The sequence below is a fragment of the Stigmatopora nigra genome, chromosome 2, assembly GCF_051989575.1.
Source record: "Stigmatopora nigra isolate UIUO_SnigA chromosome 2, RoL_Snig_1.1, whole genome shotgun sequence".
In the NCBI taxonomy this organism is placed as follows: domain Eukaryota; kingdom Metazoa; phylum Chordata; class Actinopteri; order Syngnathiformes; family Syngnathidae; genus Stigmatopora; species Stigmatopora nigra.
In genome coordinates, this window is record NC_135509.1 from 20,178,141 (window position 1) to 20,205,000 (window position 26,860).

At 41.3% G+C, this 26,860-nt stretch overlaps 1 protein-coding gene across 1 annotated transcript in view; it reads left to right on the forward strand.

The window, feature by feature from the left end:
* Positions 1–26,860, forward strand: part of LOC144181034 (NT-3 growth factor receptor-like) — an 88,875-nt gene that overhangs the window by 46,213 nt on the left and 15,802 nt on the right. The window contains exons 17-18 of the mRNA XM_077709272.1: positions 18,034–18,229; positions 18,599–20,880. Coding sequence (XP_077565398.1) covers positions 18,034–18,219 — 186 coding nt within the window. The 3' untranslated portion in view covers positions 18,220–18,229; positions 18,599–20,880. The remainder of the gene's footprint in view (positions 1–18,033; positions 18,230–18,598; positions 20,881–26,860) is intronic.

Genomic DNA, 26,860 nt, shown 5'->3' on the forward strand with positions numbered 1-26,860 from the left:
TGTCATAGGCAGCACTGACAAGTTGCCCCTGGCCTTGTAGCTTCTTGTTCAGTACATTAAGCTCATGTGTGATATTAACAAGAAAAGTTAAGTCCATGAGCCATTTGGGATCACTTAGCACAGGAACAGCAACCCCGTCTATCTCCATGAAGTCTTTTACTTCTGCTCTCAACTCAAAAAATCTCTTCAACACATTTCCCCTGCTGAGCCAACGTACCTCAGTGAAGTAGAGCACATCCCCATGTTCAGACTCCATTTCCTTCAAAAAGCACGAAAGCTTCTATGCTTTAAGCCCCTAGATCTGATTTGGTTGATGCATTTCACAACGACAGACATCACATTGTCAAACTTCAGGCATCTGCTGCAAAGGGCCTGCTGATGGATAATGCAGTGCAGAGCTATGGCCGACTCCACACCCTCCTCTTCCAGTTTTTTTTGAACAAGTGCTACCAGTCCATTCTTCCTCCCAATCATTGATGGGGCTCCATCAGTTGTTATTCCAACAAAGCTCTTCCATGGCAAACGGCATTCTGAATGGCATCACACAGCTTGTGAAATAATTCCTTAGCGGTGGTCTGGCCATGCATTGGAATTATTGTGAGCAACTCCTCCAACACTTCAAAATTGTCATCAACACCACGGACATATATTGCGAGCTGGGCATTGTCTGTGATGTCTGTGGTCTCATCAAGAGCCACTGAATATACACTGAAGTTTTGCGCTTTCTCACAAAGTTGACCATAAATGTCACTTGACAGGTCAGAAATGCGCCCTACCATGGTCTTGGCAGAAAGGCTGATGTTGTTGAACTGACTTTTCTTTTCTGGACAGACAATATGTGCAGCCTGTAAGATGCACTTTTTGATAAATTCACCTTCTGTGAATGGCTTTCCTCCCTTGGCAATCAGCTCACAAACGGCGTAGCTAGCTTTGACTGCTGCATTACTTTCTTTTGTAGCCTTCTTGAAAAAACCCAGTTGCCTCAGAAGACTTGTTTTAAGACTGTCAACCTGGTTGGCTCTCTCATCTCCCTGGTATTTGTCGTACTCCTCAGCATGTCTCGTAGCAAAATGACGTTTCAAATTGTATTCCTTGTGGACTGCAACTTTTTTAGTGCAAATGAGACACGTCGGGGTGCCCCTGTGCTCAACAAAGAAATATTGCACTCCCCACTTTTCTTGAATCTGTCTGTGCTCATCACTGACCTTTCTCGAAACGGCAGGCTTTGAAGCAGACATCTCCGGGGCTGTAATATGTGTTTACACTTGGAATGAGTCTCAGATTGAACTTTAAACTTTCAGTCGCGCGGTTCTGTGGCGCATGCGCACTTTCGATTTGATGTTTGACTTTCAGTCGCGCGGGTCTGTGGCGCATGCACACTTTCGCTTTCCGATCGTATTGGATTACGGCCGGCGGCGTGATCGGCTTCACGGCTTCTCCTCTGCCCAGCTGATTGGAGGAATGAATGAGTGAGTGAGCGAGGCACTGGACAGCCCGGCCAATGTCCCGCCCTCCAGAGCCGTTTACTTCACCGTGATTGGTTCATCCAGCTCCGAACATCGTGTCATTCATATCAATCTTGCGGGCCGCACAGACATTAATCTTGCATATTAAGACGCGGGCCGCAAATTAGCATCCCGCGGGCCGCGTTTGCCCCACGGCCCGCGGGTTTCAGACCCCTGATATAATCAGTGACTTGATAATTAAATACTTAGGAATTGCTTTTGTTTGAATAATAATGATGTCTAAGGAACCTGTGTTAGTGGTGCTAGCTCATCAGATGCCACGGCCGTTATGGGCACATTGTTTTCTGATAGTGTTCCCTCGCTACTTCGCGGTTCAGCCACCGCGGACTCAGAGCTTCGCAGATTTTTGGGGGGAAAAAATAAATAAATAAAATACAAATACTACATTGAAACAACATATTTTACAGTTTTTTTGTTATAACATGAAATTCATTCTGTCTACCTGTATTTTATATGGTGCACTGCATATAGGGGGGAACTTTTTTTTAATAATAAAAAAAAAAAAAAAAATTAAAAATAATAATAATAATAATAATTTAGAATTAAATACAAATTAAGCATTTTTGAAGGGGAATGCCTACTTCGCGGAAATTCACTTATCGCGGGAGGTCCCGGTCCCCATTAACCGCGATAACCGAGGGAACACTGTAATCCTATAAATTGTACATCCAAAATTTTAGCACTCTGCAAACTAGGACGACACAGCTTTGGAACTCCCTATAAATTGTCTTTGTCAATTTCTATTGACTCATGTGCAGAAACAAACTATGCTGAGATAAAACCTAAAATTGGGCATCATTGCCATCTTTGAGAACTTATTCATCATTCCAGTTTGAACCCAACGTGGATTTTTGTGGGGCTATATCCAGTAATTTTTTTCACAGTTCAAGTCAACCCTTACTTCCCAATACAAAAAGCGCATAATCATCGAGGAACCAACAAGTCCCCTGTAACCCCTGGTTGATCCAGGGATGGGTACAGGTACCAGTGTCACTGGAAGTTCAATTCATACTTTTGTCTTGTGTGGTGATAGACCACAGAGAGGAGCTTATGAATTGTTTGATTTCTACGATCCGGATGTCTCGAAGTCATTAGTGGATAAGGGTTGAATTTCATACACTCCAAACGGGCAAAGTGCCAGGCCCATGTCTATAGAGGTGTGTCCACCGGATGGGTCAAGCAACACCAGGTGCGTCTCCTCACCATCACTGACCTACTTAAGTTATCCAGAGCTTGACCACGTTGGTGGGTCGTCTTAATCAGTTTACTGTTACTACATTCTGCTGTTACCTCTTGTTCTTCTTGCCTTATTTCCGACTGTTCTTGCCCTAAGACCACGTCTACACCCACGCACCTTTATCCTCACTTTGGATCCTTCTGCAGACCTAACGACTTTCGAGCGCCACACCATGTTCAATGACTTGCCCTCACTGTTGTCCTCGTACCTTCACCCTGCCCTTGTACATTTACAATGAACAGAAACCACAAGGATCAAAGTTGTACATATGCTTTCTTCGGGGCCTTACGCCCAAGATCATAACAGCATGATCCAGCCAAATATCAACCCCACAGCCTCAGACGGGACACCCCACATCATCCAACGCCACTCATTTTCTCTTAACCAAGGTATCAAGTATCTCACAGACGCTACTATCATTGTAAGCACAACTCACACCATTGTGTCATGCTCAACAGTCACGCCCACTTGTACCCACTCCCGCGGTAGCCCTGCATAGCTGTACCCTGAACCAATGGCGCCGCCTCCCGCCATATATGACGGTGACCCTGGTACATGCCGAGTCTTCCTTGTACAATGCAGCCTCGTCTTTGAAGAACAAAGCCTCACGTATAGCACAGACGTAGCAATGATAGCTTACCTCATCGGCTGCCTTCCCAGTGAGGCCCTGTCGGGAGGTAGTGCAAAAGGCAGAGGGGGTGAGCTACATGCTCCTCTAATATGTGTGTCAGGTTCATTAATAATTACCTTCGTCCGTAATTATCAATAACTGCAGGAAGACATCTTATTCAATTATTGACATTTAATTAAATAGAAATGGATACAACAGGTAAAAGCCTCCGGAGGCTTGTTATTGTCCGAATAGCCCTGTCCTCGTCACCAAGGGCCCACCAAATCTCAAGGACCCAGATTGGGTGGATTGTTTGTATAACCATCCTGGAACAGGCTGTTTAGGTTAAAGATGACTTGGCGTGACCTCAACACTTTTGAAAAACAGAAAGAGAATGATTTAACAAAGTAATGAATTAATACAAAGAAAAGAAAGAGAATGATTTAATAAAGAAATGAATTAATATAACTATTATAATAATAAAACAGAATAAACCCAACATTCCCCCGTTTTTATAATATGTATGTTATTAGTCATTTCTTAGTAATCACTAAATGGAAATGTCGGTGACTGCGATTTTATCCGCCTACTCCTTACTCCCATGGCTGGTCTGAAAGAGAAAAAACATAATTATATTCGTCCAATTGGTCCTCGGATTTACCGTACTCCTGGACCTCACTGCTTTCCCCAAACCGTCCCATAAGATACAACTCATGTACTTTAGAATTTGTAGGGGCAATTGCAGTAGTTATAAGTCGGCTTAGCAAGGAGCGCAAACAGGGGATACTACATCACCCACACAATGTTAGGATAGCGGTAATTGTGCCTATAGTCACCACGAAGGATGTAGCCAAATCTTTAGATTTTCCAAAGGTCTTATCCCACCAATCTGACAATGCGGACGTATCTACTCCAGAGTGCTCTTGCATATTGCGGTTCAGTGTTTGCAGGCCAGTAATGGCCCTGGTGAGAGATCCACTGGGTGACGCGTTGTTCGGTATGAAGGTGCAACATTGTTTTCCAAACATTGCACACACGCCCCCTGTTTCAAGGATCATATCCACCGCTATGCGATTCTGGAACGCCATCAGACTGGTAGCTGCCAGTTGTTCTTTCATGGCCACAAATCCCTGTTCAGTATAATTTCCAAGTTTTGAACATTGTAATGTAAGTAATTTATTCTATCCACATTTTTGTTTGGGGTGATTAGAAGGAAGATAGACTCCCAACCTGCTGCGATCTGATTAGCCAGCTTATACTCATCTGGTACGCCCCGGGGGATGCCAATCGCATCAATGTATGTTGGATCTCCTTCCCTCCATGCCTCTCGACGATGTCGGGAGGGTCGACCCTTCACCTCCGAATTATGAGCCGCCAATTGTATCTCCTCCACTGTGGATGGAAAAACAGACACCGGTAAGAGCAGTGAGACCAAAGTACCTAGTCCTGCCGCGTTTCGGCAGGAGTCGTATAATTTATCTACCACCCCGCCACCATAGGCCAGAACGTGGTATCAGGGGTGTAGTTTGTTTTAGAACGCCGGTACACCACGTCTCATTTATCGCCCCCAGCTTCAGACCATGCCCTGTAAGGTTTAAGCAGGTAAAATGATTAAACAGTGGAAAAATTGACTTCCTATTTACCGCGTAACAGGATAAACACTGCTTCAATATTTTTTCTTGCCAAGTAGGACACGTTTTTTCATTTGTAAAAACACTTTTCCCCAAATGAATGGTGATTGAGGGAGTTGTTAGACCCCATCGTATTTTCCCTTGTCTGGTAGGTTATCCTAATCCTTTGTAAGATGGTTTAGTCTCAATTGAAACCATATGGAGACGTCAAACCCAATATAAAAGAGTTCCCTATAGTTTTATGGTATTGCTTGCTGAGCAATAATCTTTTCAATTAATATTGGTGTTTCCCGTATTTTATTAAGTCAGAAAGTTTATCTTACCCGTCCCCTCAATGTTTCAATTGAGACCACCCTTTTACCAAAGTAGCTCCACATAGTGCTTGCCTTCTTTACACTCCATTAACAGCGCCCAATTATCCCCCGTTTGGGAAATCCCTGTTTCAGAAATAAATTTCACAGGTTAATATGTCAGTCCAAGCTTTCCAATCTTGACCAATTTCTGCAACAAGGCTTTTCCCAATCTTCAATTTTTTTTTTTTTTTTTTTTGCTGTTAATGTACCACACATATTTCCCACCATAGATTGACACCTTGTACGGCAACCGGGACGTTGCCGAGTCCAAATATATATTTTCAATTTGGAAATTTGATTTAGTAGGTAATGTTAATTAAATGTAAATGTGTATGTTTCTCGGTTTACCCTCCCGTAAGAAGGTGTATCCTCAATTGAAACGCCTCCGCCTTTTTCTCCAACTGGAGAAAACAACCCTACTGTGGAAAGGAATAGAATCACAATCATCATTAATCTCATTGCCCCAAAAGCAATAATTGTTTTCAACATGACTTTTTGTCTTTGTTTAGGGAGTTTTCCTCTTGAAACGTTTCAATTTAGACAACCTTCTTACTGTGGGAAAGGTGCATCCGTGTCCCCTTTCAGTAATAAGGACCCTCCCACTTTGCGTTGCTCCGATGTTTCTTCTTTTATGCTGCTTATCAGCATCCAGTCTTCAAGAATCACCGTCGCTTCGTCCGTTTCCTGTTGAGAAGCAAAATCTCCCTCTGATAGTCTAAATTTGGTGTGTGCGTTTTTTTTTTTTTTCTCTGATAGATTCGCCTCATCATCCAATTGTCATTGTGTGGTGAATAATAACAATTTGTAAGGTCTACCAAACAGGACTTCATATAAGGTCCGCCAATTGTGGATGGTAGACAACTATTATATTAACAAAATGGGAGCCTTTATCACTATAAATAGTTTCTGGAATTCCATATCGTGGAATGATATCCATATGATCTAATAAAAATAAAATAAAATCTATATGTATTTTTTGAAATGGATATGTGGGTATGCATATAGATTTAAACCCTAAGCCTTGTAGTGCCGTTGTAGCAAGGCCACCTCCCCCTTGTCGAGACATAGGTCTTCCCTTGACCCAAGCCCAAATTATTTTCTTTTATTGATAGATTATGTCTCGGTGGTCTGCCAATCAAAAAACACAAAAAGACAAACTATCATTCACGCTCACACTCATAAAAAGAAGAATTTAGTGTGTTCAACCAGTCTAGCATCCATAATTTCATTTTGTGGGAGTAAACTGGAGTACCCGGAGAAAATCCACAAATTCTCGAGGACGCCATGAATACCCCACATTCCGGAAGGTCTGGATCCACCCCGCATTCATTAGTAGATCCTTTAATATACACACCCCCACTCTAGTATTTTAACCGTTTGTAAAAAATTACCTTCAAGTTTCACACAAAGTTATATCCTTTTTAATGCTATCAGTTTACCTGTTTGTTCCCCGAATTGAGGTGGGAATAGTTTCACATCTAAAGTTTTTATTTTTTACAGCCGCCATGACCTAATGGCCCCCTATCATGTTTTTGGAAAATCCCAATTCCCTCTAATAGCATGCCAATCACCTTTTAATGCGGCCATCCAATTTTGTTTCTACTTGTTTCAGGTGATAAGATAATCTCCCCCATTTGTAAAACAAATTCATCCACGCCTAATTTATACAACATGACGCCTATGGCCTTTATTACGTCGCCTTGACTCCAAATTCTATGAACCAAGATAACACGCCGAATTTGTAAGCGAATTTCCCCCATCCCATTTTGTTCATAGACAACCCATCTACCTAAAGCGTCACTTGTTTCAAAACATGAAAGGCCCCACTAGAATTTGTGCATCCAGCGCCAAATAGAGCCTATTTACACATTTGTCTCAAACTTGTTTTAGATATGGGGTCCCCAATTTCCCAAAATTTCCCAGAATTTATGTACTACCACATCCTGTCAAAAACCCAAAACGACTAACATAACCTGTTTCTAAGCCAGATTCTGGAATTTGGAGAATTTCTCCTTTCCCTCCCTTATCTAAGCTTGTTATTGTCACTCGTTATCACTGTAACATTCAGGCGTATTAACCCCATCGTTGCTAAAGTTCTAACCAATTTGCATGCCCTTAAAGCCGTAAAAGCAACGTTATTTGGTTGTATCAATTGACTAATGCTTATCCAATCCGTAATATCCTTAAAGTCATCAATATGACCTGTGACAAAGCATATTTCCTCCTGCCAGGACAACAGACAATGTTCTTTCAAGTGCACTTTGAAAAACATTCCATGTTACTCCATTCTTAGGGAAAATATGCTCATCCTAAACCAATTATTTTATTTACAATTCACCTAATTATTTGGATGAATGCCATGAATTTTATCATGCCACTATTGCATTGTAAATTTCCCATCTGATGTCGTTAATCAGCCAAATAATTCAATACCTACTATACTTTGTAAATCACCTCATATGATGTTTACTTAAGACACGAGTCATTTCCCATAGCCTGTTACCAAAACAAAAATCTACAACAATTAAATGAGACAAATCAACCTTTTGTTAGACAATTCCTAATTACAAACTTTAATGTTTTAAAAACCTTATCGTCACCAATATACCATAATATTGTAAATTTTGTCATCCTGGCCTTTTTTTCTTTTAAACAGCCAACCTCCTGGATTAAAGTATTTTGAATAATCAAAAAATTCTGAAATAGTATTAATATTATTTTATCCTCCAAAAGCTAGTTTCCTTTAACTAAGAGCCCTTTGAAATCCACAATTGCTCAAAAATGACTATTTTGGTCTATTTCCCAAATCCAAAGCTTTTTACCAAATCAACCTTTTACTGAACAGATTTTTCTATCCTCTTAATGCATTTCATTTTAAAACCCAAAATATCAATGCGAAAGCATTCGCATAACCTTGCATTTCTTGCAGCCCATGTATTGTTCTTATTCTGAAAAGTCCAAACAGAAAACGCAATTAGCCGTTAACTATGACCTCCACTCTTGCTGCGAAAACAGCATTGTTATCTTATGTTTACAAACCAGCTTTTTCCCTGTGCCCAAATACAACGCTTTTTAGAGAAGACAACCATTAAAACGTCAAATTAACCCCTCTTCCGATATTCAACTACATCACAATATTTTTCCAAGACCCCATATATCCAGAATATGTATGCTGCAAGCACAACAATATGGCAAAAACCCATTTTCTGCCCTCAAGTTTGCTTCAGCACCCCCAAGGCCAATTATGATTATTATAATGTCTTCACGGAAGGGATCACAAAATTTTAGTCGTTTACACGGTCCGAACGCTCCCGAAAGCCCAACACAGTTAAATCGTCTGCCCCGCGGCCCACATGTTTCACTCCCATCTAATCAGCAGCCGCTGCACCAGAAACGCTTCCCCCGCAGTTGACACATTTTTTGGCAAGTCTAGAGCATAATAAAAACACAGGTGACATTCCCTGCTAAACATTTAAATGATCATTTTGTATATATTCTTTTGTCTTTTTAAACACCATCTTCCCGCTAGCGGACGGGATCAAAAACCAAGCTGCAATAAGCCATCACATTGCTGTAAATTGACAGTACATATAGGTTATATTAACAAAGCACCACCAGCACTTGGAAATAACCATTCTAATTGTTGTTATACAAGCCCAAGCATCACAAAAAAACCCAATTTAATTGTAATCACAAAACGTCATACCTGGATTAACCAAATCAAATACCAGTGTCCCCATTAATTTTCTAGCTCCCTTTATTTTTGTTAAACTTCCTCCGCGCCCGTCACCTATCTCGGTAAATATTTTCCCCGTCAGCCGAGGAGGCCCCGCTATTTTTTCCTTACCAAACAGTACTTTCCCGCCGCCACGGTCTTAAATATATATCCCCGTTATCCGAGGGAGCCCCCACTATTTTCCCAAAATAGTATTTTTAACTTCTCCCCGGCCTTATTTCGCCATTAGTGTCTGTGGAACAAGCTGTTACACTTTTATCCACTCACATATTATTTATATATGTATATTACCTCCATTAGTGTCTGTGGAACAAGCTGTTACACTTTTATCCACTCACATATTATTTATATATGTATATTACCTCTATGCATTAGTGCATATATTATCCTGTATTCTATGCATTTTAAGCTGGCCAGCAAACCCATATTTATTTATCCATAAATATAGCTGTGTAATATTTTTAAAGCGCTTTGTCTTACCATTTTTTTTTTTTTTCCCAATCCTTACAAGTTAGACGTATTTTTTTTGGATCGTCATCCAAACCCGCCTTACAACACGTGTTTCCCATATTTTACTTTTTTGTAGTGAGTTCGTGTGCCTCACACAGTTAACTCTATTATTTATTATTATTATTAATATTATTATTATCTATTCGACTGTATCGACTGTATCTCCTAGGCCTTTCCTAATTTTACTGCAGAAACCACACAAACACCATACAACGTATATTCGTGCCTACCCTTTAGACACAGGACACTCCCCGGCCCCAATATTGTACCTCTAGTACAATATATTCGTGCCTACCCCTGAGACACAGGACACTTTCCAGCAAAGTGCCCCACCGTACCTGCCATTGACTAGTATAAACACAGGGTTTTATCGCCGTCACCCAGGACGCGAAACCAGCCCAACAATGGACCTCACATACAATGTCCCTTTAACGCATTTGGAAACACCTTCACAACATGCAGACATTAATGTGGACTTACCCGAGATCCATCAGATGTCTCCCTCCAGCAGGAAAAGTCTTCAACCGCCGAGAATCCAGGCGCCCCCGTCGAAAACTCCGGCCCACCAAGGGTTTTGAAGACGCCGTGCGCACGGTCACTTACCAGATGTCGAACAGCAGCGCCTGGGTTCTCGCTCCGGTATATTGACCTCCATGGCTCGAAGGACCAAAATGTCAGGTTCATTAATAATTACCTTCGTCCGTAATTATCAATAACTGCAGGAAGACATCTTATTCAATTATTGACATTTAATTAAATAGAAATGGATACAACAGGTAAAAGCCTCCGGAGGGGAGCGTTACAGCAAGTGTCCCTTACAACTTCCGAACGTCTCCTCGAATAGACGTTTTCGTCCCATTCTTATGGTCACAAGTTACAGAGTTGTTGATCATTCCATCACGTATGAGTAAAAACAACATCTGGGACTACAATAACAATCAAAGTATTTTACTAATAACAAAAACAGGGACTAGACCTAACAACATTTAGATTAGAGTAATTATACAACCTCCTTGACCTAAGAATCATATAATATAATCATAATCATATAATCGTTACATACAGAAAAACCCGAAGTGTACGGTTACATAACGATAACAATATTCTTGTTATTGTCCGAATAGCCCTGTCCTCGTCACCAAGGGCCCACCAAATCTCAAGGACCCAGATTGGGTGGATTGTTTGTATAACCATCCTGGAACAGGCTGTTTAGGTTAAAGATGACTTGGCGTGACCTCAACACTTTTGAAAAACAGAAAGAGAATGATTTAACAAAGTAATGAATTAATACAAAGAAAAGAAAGAGAATGATTTAATAAAGAAATGAATTAATATAACTATTATAATAATAAAACAGAATAAACCCAACAATGTGCTTCACAGGAGAGATGCGTAAGGTGATTGACCACCCAGTGTTCAGCAGGTTTGCCGCAAGATGCTGGACGTGTGGCAAAATATTCTGTTAGGTTGCGCACCATTCTTGCTCAGAGCGGTTTCGATGACTTAGTGGTCTAAGCGAGTCGCTGAAAGATGAGTTGACTTCTCGTGACAAGCCCAGGTCCCTCGATGTGCTTGTGAGTTTGGCCAGTAGGATGGACGGTCAACTCCAGGTAGGCGAGAAAACTCACTTGTGGGCTTCACACACGTGGCACAGCAGCCAATTATAGAAACTGGGTTATGCCAGGCTCCCAGTGGAGGAGTGTTCCTATCTTTACTGCAGTTGTAGAGGCCACCTCATACAGATGTGCTAGGTTGACCTAATAAGAGCAAAGACAAAGCAAGAAGAACGTGCTGGTGATCCTTGCTACAGGTCAGTCCTCCCATCCTCTTCTTCCGCCGGCCGCTGTCTCCTCATAGGGCCAGACTCATTAGGGCACTGCACTGGTTGATTGCGGAGCAAACAAGAGCTTCATTGACTGCTCTTTGGTGACCCAACTGGGCCTCAGGACCTTGAAAACCACCACACTCAATGAGCAACCCTTAGGCAGAGTAGAACTCTGGACTGAGCCAGTTCCCCTCCGTATACCCGGGAACAACCAGGAGGTTACCACGTTTCATGTTTTGGACTTCCCAGGAACCTTCCATACCATGCATAATGAATGGAAGATGGTTTTCACTACCGCTTTGGGCCATTTTGAGTACCCGGTGATACCATTTGGTCTCTTGCTGCATCCCGTTCCAATGGTCAGAAACAGCAGAGGCCTTTTCCTGTGCCCTCAAAGCCCATTTTACCTCTGCTCCCATGTTTTTCCACCCAGATGCCAAGTTGCTGTACATTATGGAAGTGGACGCCTCGGAGTTGGGGGTGGGCACTTTTCTCTCACAGCGCTCACCCCTGTGCCTTATACTCCCATAGACTGACCGTGGTATTGTGGACCGTGAATTGCTGACAGTGAAATTAGCGTTGGAGGAACGGCGGCATTACCTTGAAGGGGCATATCACCTATATTTGGTTTGGACCAACCACAAGAATCTAGAATACCTCAAATTGACCTGGAAGTTGAATCCCTGTCAAGTCAGATGGGCCATGTTTATTAATAGGGTTGACTTCATGCGGTCTTATTTTCCAGGTTCTTAGAATGGGAAACCTGATGCACTGTCTTGGGTTTTCCAACCCTCTGACTCTACCTCCCAACTGTATACCATGAGGACTCACCTTGAAGCCAAGGTCCTGGGTTCCCAAGATGCGGAGCCTGATTCCTAAGAAGGTATACAGAGGAACTTGTATTCCCCTGCCTCAGTTCGTTCCAGGGTACTGGAATGGCCCCACATCTCTTGCCTGACCTGCCAATGGGGAGTCACCCACACTGGCTGTGTTACGCCAACGGTTTTGGTTGCCAACTTTGAGGGAAGAATATGGCTCATTCCTATCCACCTGACATGTGTGCCTGCACTAAGTCATCCATGAAGCCTAGTTCTGGCCTGCTCCTTCCACTGCTGATCCATAGCCTGCATTGGTCCCATATAGCTCTCGACTTCATAACTGGTCTCCCAGCATTTCGCGGCAACACAGTCATTCTAACAATGATTGACCGTTTTTCCATGGTCGTGCTTTTTGTCACTCTCCGAAAGCCCCCCTTGGTCCAGGAGACAACATACTTACTCGTGCACTGTGTGTTACGCCAACATTGTCTCAGACCGGGGTCCCCAATTCATCTCCCACGCCTGGTCTGCATTCTACTCGGGTCTGGAGATTTCGGTGAGTCAGCAGTTTGAGGCAGCGATTCGCTGCACCACCCAGGCCCAGCCAGCCACCTGGAGTGACCAGCTACCTTGGATGGAGTATGCCCACAATTCACACCCTAATACCTCGTCCAACCTGTCCTCATTCCAATGTTCCATTGACTACAACCCCCCTTTTCCCATCTTTGGAGGCAGTTATCGCTCTCCCGTCGGTCCAGGCACACTTTGCCAAATGTGCCCGTATCTAGGACCTAACCCGTGCTGTGTAACAATGTTCCTCCATGTGAACCCGGAGACAGGTCACTGCGCACCTCCGCCATCCTATGTCTTCGGCCAGAATGTCTGGTTGTCCTCCCAAGATCTCCCCCATGGGACCAAATTCAGGAAGCTATCCTCCCGATTTGTTGGTCCCTATGAGATCCAACGTGTGTTAAACCCGTGTGCCAAGCGCCACTTGGTGAAACGTTCAGCAGCCCTCCGCATCCAACCCACCTACCACGTATCACGTTTGGTCACCCGGACTTTGTTAGAACAGGTTCAAATTATGACAGAGTTTACTGTTAAAACCAGCTCTCCAAATTATATTCATGAGAGAGAGTGTAATATCTAAATATCTAGTGTTGATTCATGAGAGAGTTTAATATCTAAATATCTACTATTGATTCATGAGAGAGTTTAATATCTAAATATCTACTGTTGAAACCAGCTCTCAAAATTATATAAATGAGAGAGTTTAATATCTAAATATTTACTGTTCAAACCAGCGCTCAAAATTATATTCATGAGAGAGTTTTATATCTAAATATCTACTGTTGAAACCAGCTCTCAAAATTAAATTGATGAGAGAGAGAGAGAGAGAGAGAGAGAGAGTTTAATACAGTGTTCCCTCGCTTATCGTGGTTAATGGGGACCGGACCCCACCACATTAGCTGCGCATCCGCGAACTAGGCGGGCCCCTTCAAAAATGCTGAAAGAAACGTATAACACGTGCACAAAACCAACACCAGGCTAATATGCTGTTCATTCAGGTGTTTTATTCTACATTAGAATGCAGGTGTTATGTTGGTGCATACAAAAATATAAAATACAGTATATATACAGTAAAAAAACAATAAAAAACTGAAAATGTAATAAATGTAAACTTTTATTCAGAAAACTCAGAAATTCAAAAACATCATAGCAGTCCGGATGGATCTTCCGCAGTTCTTTGGCGCGTAAGAAACATTGTTATGGGGAGTTGTGAACGTAGTTTGTTTTGGTCGGTGAAGATGGGCCTCTAAACAGCCATGACTTCATCGATGCGATTGCTGAACTTGACTGCCCTCACCATGTTATCTTCCATTTCTCTGGCCTTTCTTTGGCCTTTCTTTGGCCTTTCTTTGGAGCTCTTTGGCAGTATTGAAGAGGTCCTGCAAATTATGCAAAGTAAGGCCACCTTCATCAGCTTCGTCACCCTCGTCGTCGGCAGCAGACTGCTCTTCCTCCTCACTCGCCGACCTGGTCATTTCCTGTAGGTCCTCTTCTGTCAGTGGGTCTAAGTGACAGTCGATGAGATTTGTAATCTCATCAGCCGTCATATCTGAGAAGCCTTCGGTCTGCACCAACCGAGCCAGCTTGACAGCCTTATCAACGGCAGAGTGCTGGATTTCGTTGGGGGTAAGGCCCTCATAGTCTCCAATAATTTCCTGTGGCCACAATTTCCTCCAGCTGGAGATAAGTGTCTGTTATTTCATGCCCTTTAGGGCAATATGAATGTTGGTTAGACGCGTGGCTATGTTGTAGTCCTTCCAATAAGACTTCATGCTGAAGGTCTCGTCGGGCTCTTCAATGGAGGAGATGAGACCCTCCATTGTCGCCTTGGTGTAGAGGGCTTTGAAGGCCCCGATAACCCCTGTTCCATGGGCTGGATGAGTGAAGTGGTGTTGGGAGGAAGGAACTCCACCTGCACCCCTTCATGGTGTAAATTAGCTGCATGGCCTCCTGCACAGTCCATGAGTAGAACCACTTTGAAGGGCAGTCCCTTTTCGGCCAGGTAAAGTTTTACCTGCGGAACGAAGGAGTTGAACAACCAGTCATGTGTGAGGGCCTTGGTGATCCATGCTTTTTTGTTGGACATCCAGTAGACTGGCAGCAAGGCCCTGTTCTTGTTCTTCAACGCGCGAGGATTCAGTGACCAGTAGATCAGGCCGGGCCTCAGCATGAATCCTGCTGCATTGCCACACAAGAGCAGAGTCACCCGATCCTTGTGGGCTTTGAAACCTGTCTTCTGGAGTTCGTCCCTGAAAAGAAAGCTTCGGGACGGCATCCTCTTCCAGTAGAGTCCAGTTTCATCCATGTTGAAGACTTGCTCCGGGACATGGCCATTTTCTTCTATCATTCCCGGAAACACATCCTCAACATAACGCCTTGTTGCTGCTCCATCTGCAGAGGCTGCATCTCCATGCAACGACACATTCCTTAGTCCGACTCGCCGCTTAAACTTCTCAAGCCAGCCCTTGCTGGTAATGAAAGCCGTACGTCGTGGGTTAGTCTGGCTTGAGGCACCAGGCAGAGGATCACCTTCGTCAACGTCTTCTTCCTCGTCTAGAACGTTGACGTCAGCGTCACCACTCTCATGCACCATGGCATCAAACAAAGATTTAGCCTTACTACGGATTAAGTTTCCGTCCAGGCTTTGCTTCGCCCTACAATCACAGATCCAAATACCCAGTGCATTTTCCATTCGCACCATGACCTTATTCTGGGTGTTCACAACCCTTTTGGCATCTTTCGTGAAAGATGTTTCAGCAGTTTTGTATCTAATCTGGCAGACGCTACAGGTCCTACAAAGCACGGACAAACAGGCTCAAGGACAGCTTCTTCCCAACAGCTATCAGGTCTCTGAACCTGCAGCAACACGTGACGTGACGACTACACATATCCCTACTATGAAATTAAGTCAAGTCGAATTGAAGTAACAGGAAGGTCGTTTGGTCCAGATCTACCTTCCACAGGATGACTGAGGGTGGGTAAGTATAAAGACTGAGAGGTAAGTGATCCATCTTATTCTTGTTGGCATCGGTGAGGCAACTTGTAGTCGCCGGAAAATGGCGCTCAAGGCGGAGAGCTAACAAGTATGAATATGTCATAAATGTCATAAATGTGTCTGGCCTGGGAAGACGAACTTGTGAAGAAGCACTATACAATTTCGTCATACGCTGCTGAGGGTATGATGACTACTAGGCTTTTTATCAAGTCAATGATGACGACAATGCCTATGTCTGATTTTCATTAGATATTTATGAAAATGAAAAATTTTCATTTTTTCATTTTCATAAATATCTAATATCAAAATATCAATAAGAGCACTCATTTGACACATCGGCTGTTGTCATTGACTGTCATAGGCGTCCACTGAACCTTAATTCTCTCTGGGAGGACTTGCAATGTTGAAATACTTTAGATGGTCATTTTTATCAAACTAATAAAAATCTTAGTATACTTTTAGCCCGGAACTTTGACATTAAAATAAAAGGCATTAAGTAAAATTATTTATTAAAAAGAAGACATAGCAAATCCATAGACGGTGTTTTTATTGAAGCAGTAAAACTTAAAAATTCTGTTAAAAAATTACAAATAAAAACTTTTACAAATTCTGTACAAAAATTATAAATACAAACTACCAAATTATGTACAAAGCGAATTCACAGATGGGAGTTTTTATTAAAACAGTAAAACTTACAAATGATATGCAATGGCTTGTAGGTATTCTACTTTGTATGTGAATCGATCCGGGTTTTTATAGTCCTGCGAAAGCTTTTTCAACCCTCATTAACAACTGTGTATTTCTTTTTGGTGTGTCCAGGCATAATACCACATGATGTCTGTTGTATTGTTATTTCCCAGTCGTTCTGCTCTAATTGGAATTGTATATGAGACGACATAAATTTGGATGGGCGCCTGACATTCTACATTGAAATGTGTGGTACCAAACTTCAACTGAATTATTTGTGCTAAATGAGTGCTCTTATTGATGATTTTGAAATTTGAACATTGCTGGATTGCAAGTTCTCCCAGAGAGACTGGAGGTTCATTGGACGCCTTTGACAGTCAATGGCAGCAGCCGATGTGTTAAATGAGTGCTCTTATGAAGGTTTATCGGACGCCTTTGGCAGTCAATGGCAGCAGCCGATGTGTTAAATGAGTGCTCTTATTGATATTTTTGTATTTTGATATTAGATATTTAGATATTAAACTCACTCTTCCTCATGATAACAAGCTCTGAGCTAAAAGTATACTAGGACCTTTATTTGTTTGATAAAAATGACCATTTAAAGTATTTCAACATTGCAAGTTCTCCCGGAGAGTATGAAGTTTCATTGGACACCTATGACAGTCAAAGGCAGCAGGCGATGTGTAAAATTTGTGCTCTTATTGATATTTTGATATTAGATATTTAGATATTATACTCTCTCTCCTTAATAAAATTTTCAGAGCTGGTTTCAACAGTAGATATTTAGATATTAAACTGTCATTAATATAATTTTCAGAGCTGGTTTCAATAGTAGATATTTTAGATATTAAACTCTCTCAAGAATAGTTTCGGGCGAACAAACATCCAAGTACTGTTTTTCCCTCTTCAAACACTTCCGTTTTTCGTTGTAGTGTAGCGTAGTGGTCATTCAATCCTGTCAGGCACCGCCATCTGCCAGTCAGTAGGTTTGAAATACATAGTTGTTTACAGATGAAACTCCCAGAAATTAAGGATGACTTCCAGAACATCAATGAACATATTTATATTCACGCGAATAGATTTTGTAGGAACTGAAAATCATGTGACACTGGAAATTCTACCTGTACAGGGGTAACAATGGACTTTTTTGGATATGCATACTCAAACTAAACATGGGCAAATGTATCATTAATTGCTTTTGGCCCTGTTTCAAAATGGTCAGGATTAACAAAACCACAATTACATTCTAACCTTTGTCATAATTTTTGATTCTCAGACAAATAGCAAAAACATTCATTTTTATTTATTTTTATTTCATCTTACTATTATGTTAGCTTCAATTACACACACACCAAATACCTTTTTTACCAAACCTTTTTGTAAATCCATTGACATTTTTTTACAAGTGTATCATTTGTTTGGCAAAATGCTTAATGTGCTCAATGAGCAGTAGTCGAGTAAAAGTAAATTTTATTGTAATAAAATAAAAAATGAATATTATGTCTATAACATAATCTTTGTTATCTTTCTTCTAGGTGATTGAGTGTATAACTCAGGGCAGAGTACTTAAGCGTCCGCGGCTCTGTCCCAAAGCCGTCTATGATGTAATGCTTGGTTGCTGGCAGAGAGAACCACAACAACGCCTTAACATGAAGGACATTCAAAATACCCTGTTATCATTGATGAAAGCCACACCAGTTTATTTGGACATATTAGGTTAGGAACAAAAAGGTACTTTGTTTTGACTCCCATATCACAAGACATTTAACTTTAATTACTTAAACTAACTTACTAACTTAACTTAAATTTAACTACAGACTGTAAGTTCTTAAAGATATTTGTATATATATCTTTTAATAGTGCAGTTTTACCACTCACGAACATCGATTTCAAAATATGATCATCTTTATCCACTGTGTTTTTTATGCCTCATATGCTATTGACTAACCCTGTAAAATTATAATATTTTTTCCCTGATGAAAGTTTGCTCCTCGTTGTGAATCATGCCTGAGATACTGTAATACTTTGAGATACGAGTTAAATGCATTCCGGCACCGAGCTGATATGTTAATGTATAAATATCTGAAATCTATTTTCCAGGAGAAATGAACTAAATACAAATTAATTCGACGCTCCCCTGAAAGAAAAACCAAAACAGGATATTACAATGGGAAAACATGTTTCAGTGGTTATAATTCACTAACTACTCACAAAGTAAGAAATACCATGCTCTTCTAACTTTTTTGAGGATTATACAGGAAGGCTTCACGAACCTGATCCACTGTCTGCTGATGTTTGTTTGTTTGTTTGTTTTGCACTACAAGCGCCTGAGGATTGCCCTCAGATAGCGCTAGAGCTGCCACTGGAACGCGGATTATTTCATCCAGGGGGTAGTCGGAGGTGGGGGCAGTCAAATGTCTCCGGCTGGATGAAAAACGTAGGGTGCCACGGTCCCCATCGGCAGCTCTGAGTGGTATTAGTTGGAATTCGCAGGCCGCGGTGAGCGGCCTCTCAGGAGACACCACGTGAAGGTTTCCAACTTTGTCTCCCGTCTGCTGATGTTGATGGCTGTCTGGGAAATTTATATACGTATAAGCAGCCCTTTTCTTTAAATTTTGGTGCCGAGTCCGAATTTGTTTTGTATAATAATAAAACATGTCCATATTTTATACAGTACATGTAGTTAGATAAACCCTGGCACAATTACATAATGTACTGTATTACTACATTACGGTGATTCCTGATGAGTCGTTAAGAAATAATTACGGGATCTTTTTGTATTGACTGAATACTCTGAACCAATGACTGTGATAATCAATGGTCAACACTATCAACACAACACAAAATCCAAGATGGCGCCGCCACACGGAAGCCAGTGGCAGTAGCTCTGTCCACTTCTATTTGTTTTTCGTGTTTTATAGCCCTTCTATCATTTTTTATTTACATTTTAATATTTCTTAATACATTCGTTTTTACTTTACATTGTACAGTATACCTTTTACTTTAATGTTTTTACAACTTTCTTTGTTATGTTAGCCTGGCTTCTTTCTGCTACTTCTTTTTTGGAACCATTAAGCCATGCCTACGCTGTCACACACATGGGACTAGCTGTTACACACATGGAACTAGCTGTTACAATACGCAGCAGAAGGTGTCGCCGGAGATTCGGAGCTGGACAAAGGGGCCGGGAGAAAAAGCAACGCTTCTGACCAACCATTCCATCTTGGGATAAGAATGAAGTGCTGTCCGCGTTTACCAGCAATGGAGTCGAGGGGCTCTACTCTGCCACTGTGGTCTTCAGCTCCAGACTACTGAGGAACTGTGCGGATAAGCTTGGAAGAGTGACTCTGCATATTCTCTACCTCGCTCAAAGTCTGCAGAAGTTCCCTATCTTGTGGGAGACTTCCTGTGTGTGATTCCAGTTTTTGTCCAACTTTACAACGTCTTTTTGAGTCTGTATCCGTTTTAGCTACTGACACCAAGATTGTGCCGTTCAAGCGGCAGCCGGCGGCGTCGGTAGCTCCATCCACTCTTTCTCGTTTTGTGTTTTTGCTGCTTTTATGTCTTAATGATTTGACGATTTCATTCACTTTGATTTGCTTTGTACTTTGTGCTTTTGCTTTGCTGTTTGATGTTTAATCACCCTCTTGCTACTGCCGCAATGAAACTTCCCGAATATGGGATGAATAAAGTTATCCATAATCCATAATCATACTGCATAAGAAAAATGAAGGTTCAGTCAGTCATTCAATAATAACTAGGTAACGTAGTGAAGAGCTTTATGCATGCTAAGAAGTTAATCCTCTACACGCCACATGTCAGTGAAATGAATGAAATTAGCAAAGACCGAACCGTGCAGCATGCATACTTTTGACTATAAGAAGACTACTGGAAGCAGCCCAAGACGGAGCAGTCGACGTTCCGACTTTCTTTCCTTTCTTAGTACACAAATGAACACATTGTTGCTATGTTTGTTTTAAGTATAATAAAGTAACATTGTCTTCTTAAGCACAATGGGTCTGCCTCTAAAGTAATACCTTGAGATACGGGCTTAATGCATTTCGGGATTGAGCTTCTATTTCAATTTACTTGTATCTCAAATGTTTTTTTTTCCCTTCAAAATGAACTAAATACACATTAATCTGTTCCCAGCCTCTGAAAAAACACCAAAAACATGACGTGATGTCATGATTGTTAACAGCTGTTGGAATTATCTGATTATGTTTTCCGTGGCTATTTAAGCATTATGAGTTGGGTTGATCGTCGTCGGATCGACTGATTTGTTCCTCTGATTGGTTCCCCTGAGTTGTTCCTCGTTATTTATGTTTACTTCAGTTGACGCCACGCTGTATCGTGGGAGATCATGTTTTCATTTCATCATAGTAAGTTTTCACGCCAAGTTGTTAATGTTACGTTTTTGCAAGTTAATTAAATCAAGAAACAAATGCTTTGGAACGGCTTCCCTTTTCCTTCGGCGTCTCCGCACCTGGGTTCACCTTCCCCTGATCGCGTCGCGCTACGCGATGAGATCATAACAATTACAATGGGAAAACATATTTTTATTTGTTCTAACTCACCCCATACATGGTAACAAATAGCGCTATACATGTTCGCTCTTCAATACTAAAATGTGACATTATTCAGTACATTCAGATTGTAGCGGAGTATGCAGGCGGGGGGGGGGGGGTGTTGGGGGGGGGGGAGAGAGAGAGAGAGAGAGAGAGAGAGAGAGAGAGAGAGAGAGAGAGAGAGAGAGAGAGAGAGAGAGAGAGAGAGAGAGAGAGAGAGAGAGAGAGGGTGGGGAGAGAAAGAGAAAGGACAGGAGAGTGACTTGACGGTAATGCGTTCGTAACAACGTAAACTTTATATTTAACTTAAATTTTGATTACGATGCACACACACACACAAATAAGTTCTAATTTTACATTACACAAAATTTAAACATTCTTGCGCTTCTCAATGCTTCAAAACCAAGCATTCATTTTTAAATATTATCGAACGAGCCACGACTCACTTTGAAGGGTTTTGCTTGTGTGTTTCCTTGCTTTGCTCTAGAGTTCATGTAGATTCCGCTCAATTTTTACACATTATTGACTCAGTTATTCTAGTTTTAGTAAAACGCACTCTGTACTGTGCTCTTAGATATCTTAACGCGAGATGCTGTTCCCATAAGCAGCCTTCCATATACTCGACCACCTGGACGACTGCATTGGGTACCATCATGTATGCTCGTGTCACAAATTTCTCAAGCGAAAAATTGCTTGGAATGTTCCTTCTATCTCGAATTTCTCGTATGTAGGGATATTCGCATATCAAAGTATAACTGAATCTGCTTCTGTGGTCCAACAAAGACTTCTGGAAAGGCTTTGCATACCAGGTGCATTGACCATCTGCCAGAGTGGATGGGTGAGTTTAGCAAAATCGGGAAGATTATGTCCAGAGTAGTTGCAAAGGGCAAGAAAAGCAATCATGGATTTGACATTTGTTGGTGTAGGGTGATCAAGGACGTCGTCTTTGTGAGAGGGAGACATCCCTGTGCTGTGGCGTGTAATCAGGCGTCCGAGAAAGGAAACCTTTGTCCAGACAATCTGAAGTTTTAACTTGGCACACGTCAATCCAAGGCCAAATGAGACAGTAAAGACCAGGTGGCTCCAAAGCAACATGATTCTGATGGAGCAGCCAGCAAGAAAACATCCACATAATGCCCCAGGAGAACACCAGGGGGCAATACAAGTGGAGACAGCAGATCTCATCCCCTGATCTGTCATAGTACAGAGTGCAACGCATACAATCAGTTATCATATAAGTTCTGAGGTGCCCAGAGAGCCTAGGATTCGAGCCAGCCACTGGAGCCAATCTCTACTCTTGCACAGTAGATGTCTTACTTGATGGGAGTTTCTCAGTAGGTTACAGGGTGTCCGTAAAGAAAACGTTTCAAATAGGAAAAATGATAGGGAAGCTGGGTTTTTGGATGAAAATTCACAGTGAACTTCCATTGCACTGTAACCTTTACATGTGAATTGCATTTGATTTCTAAACTTGTTGATGCCATGGCACATACCACAGGGCGTTGTTCAACAAGTGGGAGCTAGGAGGTGGCGCAGGAGGCGGAGGTGGCATAGCAGCAGTAGGGGTTACGATCCTGAAATTCCAGGATGAGTTCTTCGGGCCTGCATTTGATGAGAGGAGAGAGGATGCGTGGTGATGAGGAGATCTCTGCCCAAAAGATTGACTGGACAGTTGGGTGCAAATACAAAAGAGTCACTGGAGTTGTTAATTACAGGGCAATTTCTCCACCCTTGAATCTAATAAGTGAGATGCTCTTTCTGGTAAGAGCGCTATCAGGATGGTAGAATTAAAGAGGTCCGGAGTCGACCATACATTTTGGAGATGCTCTTCCTACTGTCAAGACCTTTAAAGGCTCCTGCAGGAAAAAATGATAACATTAAAAAAAATGAATTCTGGGCACCGTAATTGTGAAAATTGTCCACCACAGGGAGGCATATACTCTTGGTTTGGCACTGGGAGATATTCATCTAGTGTGTGAACTCTCCCCTGGGGTCCTCGATTGTAGCCACGTGCAGGTTGTCGGCCTCTGCTTCTCCATCTAGATGTTTGAAGTCGCTGACAGTAATCGCGGGCCAAATGAACAGGCTCTCCACAATTTAAGCACAAGTTATGGCAACCTGGGGCTGCTCCTTGACCCTTGAATGCACCTGCTTGATACATAACTGTACTTTATTGAAGAAAAGAGCCAGGACACATTCATCCGTTTATGTCTTTTACTTCGAATCAAGTGCGCAAAAATAAATATGCCCAAGTACGTATGCGCGTAATAGGTTGGGATACACCACATCATCCCCAAACTCCAAAAACTGTTTTACATTAGTTGGAGCTGGTGCTTCCTGTATGGCTTTGACCTTTTTTTGTTGGGTGGATGCCATTGTGACACGCTAAAGTGTTTAAGTTATTAATGATTGAATGTGTGATGTAAAACTAGTTTTGGATTGGGTGATTATCAGTCTTCGATTATTGATGCCTTAAGCCAAATAGCAAGAGTAATATGTTAAAGTATGTATCGGTGTTGATTATAAATGTCTGGGTGCACATAGCATACCGGTCAACATCTGCCGATAACTGCCCTTATAAATGATTATGATTCCCCGTACGAACCCCCCAAAAACCGTACAAACACCGTACGACATATGTTTACTCGCGGTAACTCGCTTCTTACTAGGTGGTGATAGGTCTGAAAGTAAAACTTCAGGAGCAGGTTAAGAAAGAGTGAGATCAATTTGAATAGGAAATAGGTTTATTACCGGACTGCTAAGTGGAGTGTTAGAGCTCTAACAGTGGAGTGCTGTTCAGCGCGATGTTCCTGCAACTCTCTCTAAATGAATTGTGGGTCCGTCTTTATATAGGCAAAACAGGGTAAGTTTTCTAAGACCGCGGTGTAGGACAAAGTTTATGCAAACAAACTTTAGGCTGATATGGTTAGACATTTTCAGGGCTAAGTTGTATACAAACACAATATTTTTTATAGCTCACACAAAATGCCGTAGCCTATCTTATAGGCTAATACATCGCGTATTTCGAACAAACAATTGCAAGGCTAGCTAGTTGGACTATCTTGATTTCTACAATCTTAGCAGACAATAATAAAATCAGTTTGGCCAGTCTATCTTATATTCTACGATCTGAACAAATAATCACAAGGCCAGCTAGTTGGACTATCTTGTATTTCGCGATCTTAACAAACAATAATAAAATCAATTTGGCCAGTCTACCTTACATATTACGATCTGAACAAACAATTACTAGGCCCACTATTTGGCCGATCCTACATTCCACTGGCTAAACAAACAATTATAAAACCAGTTTGGCCACCTGACTCGACATGAACCAACAATTATTAAACCAGTCAGCTAAGTCTCTCCCACATTGGCTCCCCCATGCTTGCTTCGGCGATATTTACGCTATGTATATCTACGCATGCGCATGTCATCATTTATCGATATTGCCGTACGCACCGCTAAAAAAATAAATACGATTGAGGATAATTTTTGCTGGTATACCGTGACAATAGTAACGATTGATGACAGTAGCGTCGTTGGCTACCAGCCCACGAGACGGTCTGGATTTTAGCCAAAACAGTCTTGTTGAGATCGGTTTTCATATATATTGGCGATTTTTTTAAACAAAAATGTTCCCCGTACAAAAGTCGGTGTACGGCGTACATGATTTGAAAGGGTTGTTTCTTTAGAGAATTTAGTTGTGTCATTTGATCTTTTTGATCTTAATGTTACTTAGAAATTGTTTGGTGCCGTGGCTTAGCTGGTCAAAGCACCTGTCTAGTAAACAGGAGATCCTGGGTTCAACTCCTAGCATTACCTCATGGGCCTTTCAGGCTGCATTCTGAACTAAAATGTTGCTAGAGAGACACACCTCTAGCTCTCAATGAAAGTAGTTCTGCTTGAAGTTTACAAGATTGAACCCTAACTTTCCCCTGAGAAAACAAGGCACTTTTTACCACTGTCGTTCAACATCTCACATGTATTCCCTTCTATTTCGGGATCCGAATTTTCAGCAGAATACATTTTTAAGACATAGGAATTGTATTCACTTTTTAATGTCCCTTGAGCTACTTGTTTGGTTATTGTTTCAGGTGGACACATCTCTTAACGCCTACTGTCTTTGTGGCTCAATCGGTCAGCGCGCTCGGCTGTTAACCGAGAAGTGGTCGTTCATATCCACCCAGGGACGTCAGCAAACCTAGCAGAGAACATAGCTGTTGCCGAGGGACTGTGTGATCAAACCCTCCTGAAAACACAAGTCAATCAGATGGAGGTCACACATGATACTGTTTCGCTGGTCTAAACCTCCCTTAATTGGGAGCTTCTTGTCCGCCGTACATAGTTGTTGACAATGGCTATTTGTTTGAGTCCAGCAAGTTAAGACTCATTTACCCTGAGGACTTCACAGTTGACTTTGAGATAGAAGGTTAAAATGCACCTGGAGGTTTTTTCTTTAGAGAATTTAGTTGTGTGATTTGATCTTTTTAATTTTACTGTTCCTCAGATATTGTTGGTGCTTTGGCTTACCTGGTCAAAGTGCCTGTCTAGTAAACAGAAGATCTTGGGTTAAACTCCCAGCAGTACCTGATGGGCCTTTCAGGCTGCATTCTGAAATAACTAAAATGTTGCTGGAGAGACACACCTCAAGTTCTCAATGAAAGTAATCCCGCTTGAACTTTACAAGATTGAACCCTAACTTTCCTCTGAAATAACAAGACATGTGAATTTTGACTTTTTACCACCGTCTTTCAACATGTCACATGTATTCCTTTCTATTTCGGGATCCGATGTTTCAGCAGAATAATTTTTCAACACATAGGAATTGTATTCATTTTTGAATGTCCCTTGAGCTACTTGTTTGGTTATTGTTTAAGATGGACACATCTCTCACTGCCTAGTGTCTCTGTGACGTAAAATTTTAGACTATAGTATAGTATTTCATGTATTTAAACAAAAATGATCAAAAATACCATACAGCATAATTAAATACACAGATGGAGAAATGAGACAATGAGGAACAAGAAGGTGACAGGAGATACAACTGATTGTTAGACACAAAGAGCATACAGTAACGGGCAAAATCAAGAACGACAATACAGACAAAAACACAAACCAGAATGAACCAATTAGAAAACAAGACAGAGGCGATAGCAAAGAATAAACTAAACCAAAATACATTAAACAAAAATAAAAAAAGACAAAGAGGGTTAAAGCGAGCAGAGAAAATGTTTTATAAAAAATATAACTATGACTTCGGACAAAAAATGTAGCACAAATCTGCATGTCATACTGTTCACTTTTTCATTTACAAATAGTAATTGCACAAAAATAAATCTGCATATTTTATCAAATCCAATGTAATATTAGGTCAATAGTCCCTTTTCTGCCAAAAATGGAGAGCAAATTTACAAAACATACATAACTTGCCTTCTAGGATAATTCACAGATGATCAAGAAAAATGTCTTATTTGTATTACTACAGAAGAAAATATCTCTAAAAGTCTGTGTAAAAGTCTGAAAATGTGGATGAATAAATATGACAATAACGTTCAACATAAGAAACCAAATTTATTTAAATATTTAATGGGGCAAACGCCACAAATGAGGACTATAATGGAAACATGATGACACTATCCATTTAGTGTTATTCACTGGGGTTACATCGAAATATCAAGTTTAACTCTTAAAACTGAAAATTCTCAATTAATCAAATGTAAAACAGTCCTTGAAAACTGTTGCTCATCTAAGATTAGGATAAGAAGAGCCCATCTTTTTCTTCAAGATTTAC